This window comes from Dryobates pubescens, chromosome 23 (assembly GCF_014839835.1).
Source record: "Dryobates pubescens isolate bDryPub1 chromosome 23, bDryPub1.pri, whole genome shotgun sequence".
NCBI classification, from domain to species: Eukaryota; Metazoa; Chordata; class Aves; order Piciformes; family Picidae; genus Dryobates; species Dryobates pubescens.
Genome location: NC_071634.1, coordinates 18,585,605 through 18,598,737, shown reverse-complemented (window position 1 = coordinate 18,598,737; position 13,133 = coordinate 18,585,605). Strand labels below are relative to the sequence as shown.

The 13,133-nt window shown below is 44.9% G+C and overlaps 1 protein-coding gene across 11 annotated transcripts in view; it reads right to left on the bottom strand.

The window, feature by feature from the left end:
• The window catches only part of PROM1 (prominin 1), a 53,527-nt gene extending 40,795 nt beyond the window's left edge, over window positions 1–12,732 (bottom strand). For 10 of the 11 annotated variants that reach the window (XM_054172120.1, XM_054172124.1, XM_054172126.1 and 7 more), the window contains exons 1-2: window positions 12,715–12,732; window positions 6,829–7,241 (exon numbers count right to left, since the gene is read on the bottom strand). In XM_054172120.1, coding sequence (XP_054028095.1) covers window positions 6,829–7,048 — 220 coding nt within the window. In that variant the 5' untranslated portion in view covers window positions 7,049–7,241; window positions 12,715–12,732. Of the gene's footprint in view, window positions 1–6,828; window positions 7,242–12,465; window positions 12,484–12,714 lie in introns of those variants that run through there. The other variant, XM_054172118.1, reaches the window with a different exon arrangement.
• Between the last annotated feature and the right edge of the window lie 401 nt (window positions 12,733–13,133).

The following is a 13,133-nucleotide window of genomic DNA, read 5'->3' as shown; positions in this document are numbered from 1 at the left end:
AAATCCTCACATCTTAGAGCTGCCCCAAACTTGGTTTTTATTCCTTTAGTGCAGTCACATTTTCTCTTTAGGCACATTCTGCTTCCACCAACATGAACAGAAAGCACTGAAGAGCCTGTTCAGGAAGAGATTTAAAGAAAAAAAACAACAAAAAAGAAATTGCCACACTACTGACTGTTACAGGACGCCTAGAATGAAAGATTTCTCTTCTGAAAATAACCTTTGCGGGGACTTTCTAGTTGTTCTTTACTACAAAGAAAGTTCTGTTCTTGCTGAAGTTTGAGAAAGAACAAAAAGAGAGAAGCCTTTAGAAAAATCTTTGCTTAGGAGGCTGCAATAAATTTGCATACATCATGCAGAGACAAAGTCAAGTAGAAGGCTTTGAAACCATTCCACACAGAAACTGCATTCTCCTGTTTTCTGAATGCAACAAAACCTCTGCAGCACATTGTTTGTGCCACAGCAGCTATTTTTTTGCCGCTTACTTTGCAGCAGCTACCTAAAGTTCTCTCTAGGCCACCATCTGGTGAGGATTTACAAGAGATTATGAGCAAAGATTTAGCTTGGTGCACCATACATGCTTGTCTGTTTCAGCATGCTGCAGAGCCTGGACAACTTCTTGACAGCATGGGTTTTGTAGACAACTAGTAAATATTTAGAAGGTATGAGCATTGATGTGTTTTCCTACTCTTCCTCAGAATTCTCTCTCTCTCTGTTTTTTCCAGAGAAGGGGGGGTGGGGGAAAGAAGGGAAAATAAGTTATATTTATCAATGTAATTAAACATTGACTATGAGGATTACGGAAAGACGATTTGTTGCAAAGATTATCAAATTCTTATTACTCTGACAACATTCATGAAAGACATCACTGAACAAGACCTAGGAGGCTGTTGCTCTGTAAGACAACACAAGCAATTTGTCAGACAAACAACAAAGAGAGGGCTAACATCACCTAATTATCATGATCTGTAATAATAGTAATAAAAAAGGCAGCAAGTCTTATGACTGCTTTTTCAATAACAGGCAGCATCCATGCAGTATCTCATGTTGTTACAACTCAAAATGCTTCTTAATAGCCAAGATGAGGGAATTGAGAAGTCCCTTAGAGCCTTATCAACAAATTATTCCAGGCAAGTTCACTAACATCTCTTCTCCTTCTCCCTGTCAGTTCCATCAACTATGAGTCAGAAGAGAGAAATGGGTTCAATACCATGTGGATAGATAAGCTCCTGAAAATCAAATTGAGGGGGAAGAAGGACAGCAGAGTAGTTGCCTCCAAGAGATACTACTGTTTGAACTGCCCTCCAGCCTATGACCACAGCTATTTGTGGTAGTCACTTCTGGACATCTTCCCCACAAACTAACCCAACTTCCTCAAACTCTGCTTGAGGTCAATTTTCATTAGTTTCTCCCTTCTGTCCCTACACTTGTGAAGCTGGATTGTCATGCTCCAATTGCTGTCAAGGCATGGTTTTTGTTCCCAGGTGCAGCTGGCAGGTAGCAGCCAGCCAGATAAGGGCAAGCATTACAGATACCGTAGAGAAAGGGTTCCAGATACGTGTGTAGTTTCAGATGATCAGCTACTGACTAAAAAATGACTTGCATATTTTCCACGTAATTGTCTGCAGAAGAGACTCCAACAGAAGGCAGCAGGAAGGCATCAGGACAGTGTTAATGTCCACAACTGAGTTTTCTGCAGTAGCCTCTAGTAGATAGATCTGTTTACGTCTCCTCTCCTTAAAACTTTTGTCTCCTCCCTGTCTACAAAAAAATCCACAAGCAATCTGTTAGTCTGCCATTCGGAATAGTTCACAGGAAAAGGAATTACTCTTCTGAAGCCTAAGTAAGAAAAGAAGGCTTTAAATCTGCTTCAGAAATGTGCTCAGACTGTTCTTTATTTACACGAGTATGTCATCAAGAGCAGCATCTCAACTTTCCAGCATGAAATGAGCAATGATTTCTTGAAACACTACTTCCTTAAATGCAAATGAGTGGGCAGAGAAGAGGCTAATTTATCTTTTCTCTTTCTGCTCTATCCTCCCCAGTACTTCCAACACAAGAAGTGTCTTTCAATTTATACAGCATATTACCAAATAAAGGAGCACTGCAGATCATCCTCTTTATCCCAGTTCTGCCTAAATGACACCACCACTACTTGCTATATATAAAACCTTTGCCACTGAAGCCTGTGTTTTGCATATAAACACTTGAGCTACTACACTAAATTCACACCACAGCTCTAGCCACAGTGCTGGAAAGAAACCAGTTACAGGGATGTGGTCAAGGCACTGACTCTACTGCTTCCCCAAAACTGTCATTTCACAATAGTTTAGCCAATCTGACAGCTAGCTTACTGAAGTCCACATCTTGCCCCTCCCTTCTTCTCCGCTCCTGCACCAGCAGTTACACCTGTGCTCCCAACCCAGCTCCAGGATGCAAGCTTTAATCAAAAAATCAGCCCACATGCACAGGGGGTTAGCTGTCAAACACCAGCTTCAAGCAGCAGTCTGTCACGTCAGGGCAGTTTCACACCCAAAATGAGAATTCACGGAACTGGGGAAAGGATATTGTCATTTCAGCTGTCATGAAAGGTCATAACTCTTTCAAGACCTTGAGCAGTATCTTACATTGCTGTACTGCAGCATTTGCATGTAAGTCAGAGCCAGAGTGCAGCCTTTTGAACACAATCTGGTGCACATGCCCAACATTCCTGGGAAGGTCTACAGTTTGAAAACAAAAGGGCACTACCAGCTACACAAAACTGAGTTTAGCTCCAACGCTGCAACATCCAGAGACAGGACTTTTTTTTTTTTTTCTTCTGTAGAGAAGCTGTGGAAGATTTATTACGTAATAGGAAGCAAACAGAAATGGGCAACCACGAACCACGTAGTCCAACAGGCAAAGAAGTTACAGCTTTAAAAATGTGACTTGCTGAGTTTTTGACTGAGGGAGGGATAAAGTGAGCTTTGATTCTTTGCTTTAGAACCCCACATCCAACACAGCTGATGTATAAAAATCTGTAAGTATCAACATCCTATGAGCCCAGCAAGCCTACCTACATATGCATTTTCTATTCCAGCTACAGCGACACTTTTTATTTTTTTAATGTTAAAATGTTTTAATTGCTGAGGACATTCACATGAGATATTAATTGCAGAGCCAGGGAACACAAGACTAACTTGCTGAACTCCCTAATTTGCAGTTGCTTAGAAGGTTGACATGGTGAGGAGAAGGGGAAGATCACACGGGGTCAGAGACAGGACTTTGCCTTAAAATAGTCAATTTCTGATCCTCAAACTGTTCAACAAACGAGACCCCACAAACAGAAAGAACAGAGTCGTTTAGTCCGGGTTTAAAAACTAGCTTGCTCTTGCTCCCCACAGGTCAATAGCACATTTGACTCTCTGTGTTTTGCCTTGGAAGCACCTACATTCAGTGGAAACAAGGCCATCCAGGCAAAAAAATGCAGGAGCTGGAATGAAGCAGTTTTAACTTAAGTGGCACAGTTGTGCTGCAGTACCTTCAGGTACAGAAGAGTGAGGTAACAGGCCTGTAACTTTGTCTTATTTCACCTGAAAATAGGAGCAAGAGCTTTATTCCCAGCTTGTTTTCTCTGTGAATTCCTCACATTTTCCTTACAAGACACAAGCTGTGAAGAAGATTTGTTGTGCACATCCTGCTGGCAAGTGGAATCTCAGATTAAACTGGTTTTAGTGCAACTAACAACTCGTTTCCATGGGAACAAAGACAAAACCATGGTAAGATACTCATAGCAGCAGTCTGACCGTGCCTTGTCTACACCAAGTTCACACCTGAAGGTCTCCAGCGCAAGTGCTATACACCATGGCATAACCATACATAATAAAGGAATGTTTCAGTTCATGACAAATTCTAAGAGAAGAACTGACAATATTTTGTTAATGTCTTAGCTGAGTGAGAGAAACAGCTTGCGATTTTCCCATCATCTAAATGGTGCTACTAACAGCAAAGAATCATTTTTATCCTACACACTCCTCAACAAAAAGAGTAACAGCACCATCACCTGCATTTTAGAATTGAAGAAACCAAGGCACAAGATTGAAGTGACCTGTTGAGCCTCAGAGAGCAAAGCAGTGACTACTCTTTTCCACCCCAGTGTATCATTAACTCAAAGTGGAGCTGCTTCCCCACCTAACAGTTTATGCTTGAGAGGAAATACACTCCCATTTACACCAGTACATCATCATGCGAGGACAGAAGTATTTGACTAGTGAAGTTGAAAGCAGAGTCTATTCACACTCACTGAAGCACTGCAATCAGATCTCCTAGGTCACTTTTTAGAACTAGCTCCTTGCCATATCGCAAGAGCACGGTGCCACGCTTCAAGACTTAGCAATTTAAAAAACACCTTAAGGAGTTACAGTTCCTTGCCCTGGTTCTGTTACTCTGCTTTACACAAGCACCATATTCCATCCCATTAATAATTTACCTATTAAATCTAAAGTTTGATTAAGTTTTAAGTCCGCAAACCAGACGGCATGAGCAAAATTAGAAGCAAGTAAATAATTACTCAGATGTAACTCATACTCCTTGCAAAATATTCCTTGACTGACTTTTTTTTAAATGAGGCAATCCCTTTCAACTTCTGTGTAACCTGGAAGAACATCAAGATAAATGTTAACGTCTTTGCATGCTGCAAAGCCTTAACATTTCCCAATGACTGATGTACTTCACCTTACGCTTTTCCCTAACAATATAAAGCTCACACTAGCTTTCTTCCTACAAGGCATACTTGGGACTGAAGGATTATCAGTGTTGCACTGCACCATATTTACCAGAGCACTACTGAAAGCTTAAAGGTAACTTGCAATGGCAGGAATACCTACATACAATTAGACAATCTTGTCACTTTCTTCCTCCCAGCCAAGAACACTAACCACAGACTGGAAAAGCAAACATAAAGTACTTACAAAATACTGGGGGGGGGGGGGGAATAAAACTACTAAGGACGTCAGTCATATAGATCTTTAAGTCCTGCACTTGAATCACACTTCTCCTCTACATTACAGCTACTGCTTTCTGTGCCCAGTTGTGATTATGTTTATGGAATTAACTCTATTTCAAGTTGGCTGTTTGAATCTTAAAATAAATATGTAACTACACCATTAATACACTGAATTTGAAAATAGAACAGCATATGGCACAAGAGATTATGGGGATTAGCCAATTAAATGGTATGAGTCAAACCAACATGATCTGTCAAATCTGTATTTTGCAGTGAGGTACTTTGGGGCATGGGAAAAGGAATTCACCTAATGCAAATAATGAAAGCCAGACTGCTAAAAATTAGTGATTTGGCAAAAAAGTATCTGTGAGGAAGGAAGAAAAGGTACAAGATGTTAAAAGTTTGCAAGCTAAGAAAAAAGTTATTTACTTCTAGATGTCTCCTTTCTTTTCAAAGCTGGATTTCACAACACCTACTTGATGCAGAACTCACTACAAGCAGCCCCACACATCAATCATCTTGATCATCAATTCTATACTCAATTATTTACATGCTTAGGACACATCACGTGAATACTGACATAAGGTTGTAACCAACTTCCTGTTAATACACAAACACAGTAAGTGCTTCAATGAAATCAAGTTTCCACAAAACATTCAAGCAGAGCTCTGGGCAAAGTGAACTAATGTTTCTAGGAGTTGAAAGCAGATGACAATCTCAACATACCAGGTCTGGCAGAGAGGCAAATAGTTCATCTGCATATTTAACACAAGTCAAGAGGCCACAAAAGCAAAAGGTGATGTTAGCCAGCTTCAGGGCGTGACCCTCAATACACCTTGGGTAAGACTGGTTCAGAAGACAAGCAGAAAGCACGTTGGAGAACTGATGCAACTACCACATCCCCAAACAGTGCTCCTAAAAACACCCTTTGATCAAAGCAACCTCAATAAGCACACACTGGTATCTTCACTTTTCTTTCAGCAGGGACAACTTAGCAGGAAAGGAATAGGGGGAGGGAATCTCAATAAAAGAAATGCAGCTTCAATTCATAGAATACATAGAATAAACCAGGTTGGAAGAGACCTTCAAGATCATCGCGTCCAACCCATCAACCAATCCAACACCACCCAAACAACTAACCCACGGCACCAAGCACCCCATCAAGTCTTCTCCTGAAAACCTCCAGTGATGGCGACTCCACCACCTCCCCAGGCAGCCCATTCCAATGGGCAATCACTCTTTCTGTATAGAACTTTTTCCTAACATCCAGCCTGAACCTCCCCTGGCGCAGCCTGAGACTGTGTCCCCTGACAGCTTACAATGGAACAAGAATTACACATGGCTGGGTAATGGAACTTAAGTGTGGATGCAGAGATAATGGAGATGAATTTATTCTAAGATGCTACATTTCCATTTTAAATTCTGTAATACTATAACCATCTGACTGTGTATCATACTATGCAAATCTCAGAGCAGTCTGTTATGGATTTGATATTAAATACAAAGCAGTTTATGCTTTAGTCCTATCTCATGCTTCTGAGTATATGCAAACAACAGTTTCAGTGAATAAAAAAGCCTCAAATGCATCAGTGACAACTTTGAGATACATAAACAAAGTTCTGTGAAATTTCAACATTTCATTTCCATTAACAGCCTCGCCCCAACTACATTTAGCAGTAAAGTGCTATTTTTCAATGGAACTGCACATATTTCCAGGACACAACACATGCCACTAAATGCCCTTCATATGATTCACTTCCAAATTATGGCCCTGGTATCTACAACAGGGTGAACACATCAACAACAAAAATTCATTAAAAAAAAAAATAGGTTTATCTGCTTACCTTGAGGAAAAGAATTTGGTTGCACTAAGTACAGGAATGCATGTACTATTTTAAACAAAATCCCTATTGGCCCAGGTTCATGGTATGCACCTGTATCATACATCTTGGTTGGAACAAATCCAAAATCCAGAGTCCCAGGAGGTGGTCTGTATATAGGCTGTACCTCTGAAACAGTACTTCCACAAAACAGCAGCAACAGCAAACAGAGTTCCACAGCCATGGCTAGCAGTATTCATAAAACTGGAGGTAGAGATATTGGTCCCACCAAGTCTAGGATCTTCAATACATTCACTTGAGGGTTGGCTTTCTAGCCAGGAAAATGCTGGTGTGCCCTCACACGTTTTATTCTTCGAAGGATTCTTGCTTTGGAGTGGTACAGAAGCCGCTCAGGGAAATGACTCAGCGCACCATCTCTGGTGAAAACAAGAAAGAGCTCATTAAGATGTGTGCAAGCAGATGGGGAAGTGCAAGGTAACTTGTAATCTTCTGAGGAAACTGATCAATAGTTGTAAAGCCAAGTGAAATACAGGATAGACAAGGAAAAAGGAGAGATTGAAGGTAGCGCATAATATGGTCTGCTGCAGACACTCTACTTGGAAGAGGGAGGGGGGAAGAAAACAAACCACAAGACAATTATGCACACTTCCAGGTCAGTGAGTTTTCAAAAACAAATACAGCAGGGAAACAAAACTAAGGAAACAATGTTTGAATTGCTGTTCTGACTGCATACAATAGGCCATGTTACAACAGTTACACAATACATTTAATCAGCCACCTGATGGCCCTGTAGTTGATGGCAATTATTACAAGTCATATCTTGCAGCTTCTTGAATCTCAGCCTTTCAGTAAAACCTTCCCAATGCCAGCTACTCCTAATTGTCTTCCAAGATTCCATCACTGACAAGTTCAACAAAAAACACACCAAAACTTCACCCTCCTTGAAGGTGACAACAGGTGTCAGTGTCTCTTAACTTAAACTACTTCAAGGCTCCCCTTAGGAACCAGAAGTTAACAATATTTATTGGCAGCTTGCTAAAGCAGGGTGCCATTGAGATGGTTTTGGACGCTTAAACCTGTTTAAGAAGGTTAGAATAGAATAAACCAGGTTGGAAGAGGCCTTCAAGACCATCGCGTCCAACCCATCAACCAATCCAACCCACCTAATCAACTAAACCACGGCACCAAGCACCCCATCAAGTCTCCTCCTGAACACCTACAATGATGGCGACTCCACCACCTCCCCAGGCAGCCCATTCCAATGGGCAATCACTCTCTCTGTATAGAACTTCTTCCTAACAGCCAACCTAAACCTCCCCTGGCACAGCCTGAGACTGTGTCCTCTTGTTCTGGTACTGGCGGCCTGGGAGAAGAGACCAACATCCACCTGTCTACAACCTCCCTTCAGGTAGTTGTAGACAGCAATAAGGTCACTCCCAAGCCTCCTCTTCTGCAGGCTAAGCAACCCCAGCTCCCTCAGCCTCTCCTCACAGGGCTGTGTTCCAAACCCCTCACCAACTTTGTTGCCCTTCTCTGGACTCGTTCCAGCAAGTCAACCTCCTTCCTAAACTGAGGGGCCCAGAACTGGACACAGGACTCCAGGTGTAGCCTAACCAGTGCAGTGTACAGGGGCAGAATGACCTCCCTGCTCCTGCTGGCCACACTGTTCCTGATGCAGGCCAGGATGCCATTGGCCCTCTTGGCTGCCTGGGCACACTGCAGGCTCACGTTCAGCCTACCATCGACCAGCACCCCCAGGTCCCTCTCTGCCTGGCTGCTCTCCAGCCACTCTGACCCCAGCCTGTAGCTCTGCATGGGGTTGCTGTGGCCAGTGTGCAGAACCCGGCACTTGGATGTGTTCAATCTCATGCCCTTGGATTCTGCCCATCTGCATCTACAAAAAAAAACACCTAAAAAAACACCACAGCAGTTCAGTGAACCACCACTCCAGAAATGTAAACAGGGCCTCCCCCAGGTTTCCAATAAAAACATCTGACCACATCTTCATCTACCTGGGGCTCGGCAAGACTCCTTGATTTCAGCATGGGCCATGGTAGCCTCCACAGAAAAAAATCCAAGCAAAAGGCAACAAAAAACCTTCTGTCCTTTTCTAACTTTGTAAGTCAAACACTTTGAGCACACCAGCAATCACCACACTGACTTTCCCACCCCTCAGACTGACTTATCTTTGAAATCTGGAGGTCTACTAAAGTTTCACTGGAAGGGAAAACTGGGGAGCACCCAGCACAAACAGCCTCTGCTTGGCACACCTGTGCTTCTGTTGCTTCTTTTCAGCAGCGCTGCCCAACACAAATGCTTCTCGTGTCCAACCTGGTGTCACTTGGAAGAATGACACCAAAATAATGCTAACATCTCAGCAGCCCAAACCTACACCAATACCTTAACTTCCAAAGTGCTTCCAAGTCAAATAACACTGAAGGCAAAAATGAGTAGGAAGGTGAGACTTAAGTCTCTCCCATGCTTTATGGCCTGTGGCAAAACACAGGCTACCTTTCTGAACACCAGTTGCAAGAAACCATGTTACAGGATTGTTTAGTAAGCTGTGCTGCATGCAGAAGATAGATCAAGAGAAATATGGAACAAAGGAATACTAGACCAGATCAAAGAACTAGAAATAGCCTTTTTTCCCCAAAGTCTAATTGATGTAAGAAAAACTCCAATCTTTCTTTCTCCCTTATGGCTAGAGAACACCAAGCAGCACCGACAGTAATAACGCTATAAACAGCAGACTTATTCAAGCCTTATTCCAAAGGGCAACGTTAGCAACCATTCTGAGACACAATGCTCAACACGGGAGCAGAGGAACTTAGACCACATCAAGCCAGGACTACTTTGCTACCTGGAAAAGAGTGTTTTGTTAAAGAACAGTGAAAGGGGAAGAAAAGAAGACTCCAGCTCCAAAATGTTATTTTTTTTCTGCCTGTTTTTTTTTTCCCCATTATCACCAGCTTTCTACAGCCTAAGAGAGAGTTTTCTGTGCAACTTTTTTCTTTTCTTTTTTCAATATGTGTTCAACCTACCTAAAAATAACTCAACATCTAAAAAAGCTCCCAGCAGTTGTCCATACCTTGTATTTCTAAGAAACTTACCTGGGAGGGCATTACTAGTTAAACATGCCAGACAAACAGCATTGAAGCGGAAAAGTCTACCCATGACATTTGTAATTGTGAGAACTTCAGGAATGACATACACAGAAGTGACACTTTTAAAGAATTACAAAGCAGTTTATGGTGCTCTTCATGGCAGCAGGTGGTCATCTCATTTCCTCAGACACAGCATGGCATCACTGCAGTCAGTGAGCTACAGTAACTGTCAGTACAGCTCTCCCCAAGTTCAAGTAACTAAGAAGCAGCTGTGTGATTCTTTGAAGTGCTTATATTAACTACCCAATAAGATACCGGTTTCATTACTATGTTTTGGTTTTGAAAAAGCCACACCAAAACACAACTCCTGATAAGTACTTAATAAAATATGTATTATACAGAGTATGTTTAATTTATTTTCTGTGTGGTTTGCAAGTGTCCACCTTGGAAAGACGAGCTTTTCCTTTTTATTCTGTGGTTGCCATCAATACTCTACATGTACACACTACTAAACGTAATTCCTGGAGTTTCAACACTATCTGTGGAGAATGCCATCACCCCTCTTCCAAGCATGCTGCAGTATTAGTGTATCTCCAACAGAATTGACCTGTTATTAAACATTCTTTTTTCCCAAAACCAACAGAACTTCAGTAACTCCACTGTAAGTTTAAGAAGGATGAAAGGAGACAGAGCAAGAGATGCAAAAGTTCAGCAACTTCGTCCATGATACATCAGCTCTAAGTAACACCGCTCAGAAACAGCAGGAGGTCCAGCTCTTTTGTTTCACCAGGACTGGCCTCCCTCTATTTAACACTGCAATTCATGCAAATACACTCTGCAGTGCAGTGATGCAATGATGATTAACCCTGTGAACCGAAATTCAGTCAGCCAGAGGCTAGACCGCTGAAGCTCAACGTGGGAGCCTGCTGGTGAACCACAACAGGGAGTGGAGGATGCTGCTGTCCATAGGAAGCCAACAGAAAGGATCTGGCTATGTTTGTTACGTTTTTTAATTAGTCACTTGAAAATCTGTCCATAACTCCTTTCAGTGAGATGGCTCCAATGAAAGTAACCCCCAGAGAGTGAAATCAATTGAAACAGTCACAGGCAGACTAAAACTCTTAAGTATGCATTTTAAAAACGCCACACCACTACTTCCATGTTCAAAAGGCAAAATGCAGCAAACCAAGTTAGACGCTAGCAAGCTGATAAGGTTCAGTTTGTGTTTCAAAAGTCGTAAGCCTCTCCACAACTACAGCCTGCTGCTACAGGAGGAGCAGGAAGCACATAAACCTCAGCAGCAGCACGAACTGCACAACAGAGTCGTGCAGCACTCAAAAAATAAAATCTGCCACACAAGGTGGCCTCAGTATGCATCTGACACGCTTGCTACATGCTCCAAACAAGTTAAGCGCTCAAACCAGGAAAACTGAGTATTCAGAACTCAGTTCACTCCGAGTAGACACTTACACAAACATAAACAGCAACACACAGAGAGATCTGCAGTTTTACAAGTGTTAGTCATTTGCAAACAACAGAAACAGAACTGTAAAAATTCCAAAGGAGACATCTTCCCTCCCTTCCCAGGGAGGTGTGCTTTCTGATTGCCCACGTTTCAGTATCTTTCACTAACTGAACAAGAAACGTTTAACCTCATTTTAAGAGGCACATTTGCCCTCGTATTCAAAGTATTCCCCGTGAGAGCACTTTTCACCATCAAATGGAAAGATGCAGCAAAGCCAGCCCCAAAACTGGCAGATTTTTGGCAAATGTGAACGATGAGGACTGAGTACGTGTCCCAGTACCAAAACACCGTGACGACAGACCCCACGTACGAGCCTTCCCTTCATCTTCCTTCACATTACTAAAACTGTAGAGACCTCTTTCTCTGTCACACTGCTCGGTCCTTGATCTGCAAACTGCACAGTAGCACGGGAACCGCAGCTCTGCCTCTGCTGGAAACCTACCGATGTGGTAGTTTCTTCAGCTGCTCCCCTGCGTGTGTGTGCAGAGGAAGACGCAACCCACCGCGACTGCCACAAACTGCCCCTTCCTCCTCCGCTCCCGAATGAGGTCCCCAGCTCGCAGCAGAGCTCACTCTACCCAAGAAAAAGGTCTGCCTGTTTGGGGTGGGCTGGCGGGATCTGCCCAGGTACACACCGAGCCGCGCCGCCTCAACTCCTCGGAGCCGGCATTCGCCGCAGCGAGCTGCCGGTACTGGGCTGCCGTACCGAGCAGGGACCCACGGCAGGAGCGGACGGGCCCCTTGCCCTCTCACATCCACGGTTTCACCGCAGAGCCAGGGCAGGGTTTTGCCTCCCTGTCTCCGCCCCTGACAAGCGGATTTCGAGGCCAGCACGGTGTCCTCGTTCCCCTCCTCCTTCTTTGCACCGCTCAGGCCCCACTGCCCGCTTCCCCAGTCCTCGCCCCGGGCAGGTGGCCCCAATGGGAGCCTTCCTCCCCCTCTCGCCAGACATCTCTGGGGCTGTCCCCACCGTGCTCTCAGTACTCTATTATTCAGCAGCCGGAGACTCACAGCCGACTCCTGCTCAGCCGTCCCCGCCAGACACGGACCGCCGGGTGGAGCCGCTGCACTCGCGCCCCCGCCCCCCCCTCTCCTGAGCGGCAGATCCGCCCTTGTTCCCCGCGGGCCGCCACGCTCCCGCTCTGCCGTGCCGCAGCCCCTTCTCGCTGGCCAAACGTGTCCCTCCCGCGGGGTCCCTGCTCGCAAGCTCGCTTCCTCGGCTCCCCTCAGCACACACTTGCCCCTCTGCCCCCGACTCACCCTCGCCATGGCTCCCCGCACAGTGCCTCCATCCCACAGGTCGCTCTCCCAGCCCTCGATGAGCTCCCCAGGGATCCCCACCGACCCTCTCCCCGCAGGCAGCCCCACTCCCTCGAGGAGCCGCTGACCTCGACGGCCACCAGTCCCCCCTCACCTCCCTCACCCGGCTTCCTACGGCGAGCCCCCGCCCGCCGACACCTCTCCTCCCGCCGGGAAGCGGCCCTCCCCCGCAGCCGCACTCTCCCGGCCAGGACCTTCTGCGGCGGGCAGCGGGAGCAGCCGGGGAAGGCAGAGGAGCCCCACCCCCACCTGCTGCCTTCCGCGGTCCCGCCGCGGGCAGGGCAGCCGTGGGAGAGCACTGCCCAGGGACCCCTCTTTGCTTACCCCCCGCTCGTCAGCACTCACCGGTCAATCGGAGC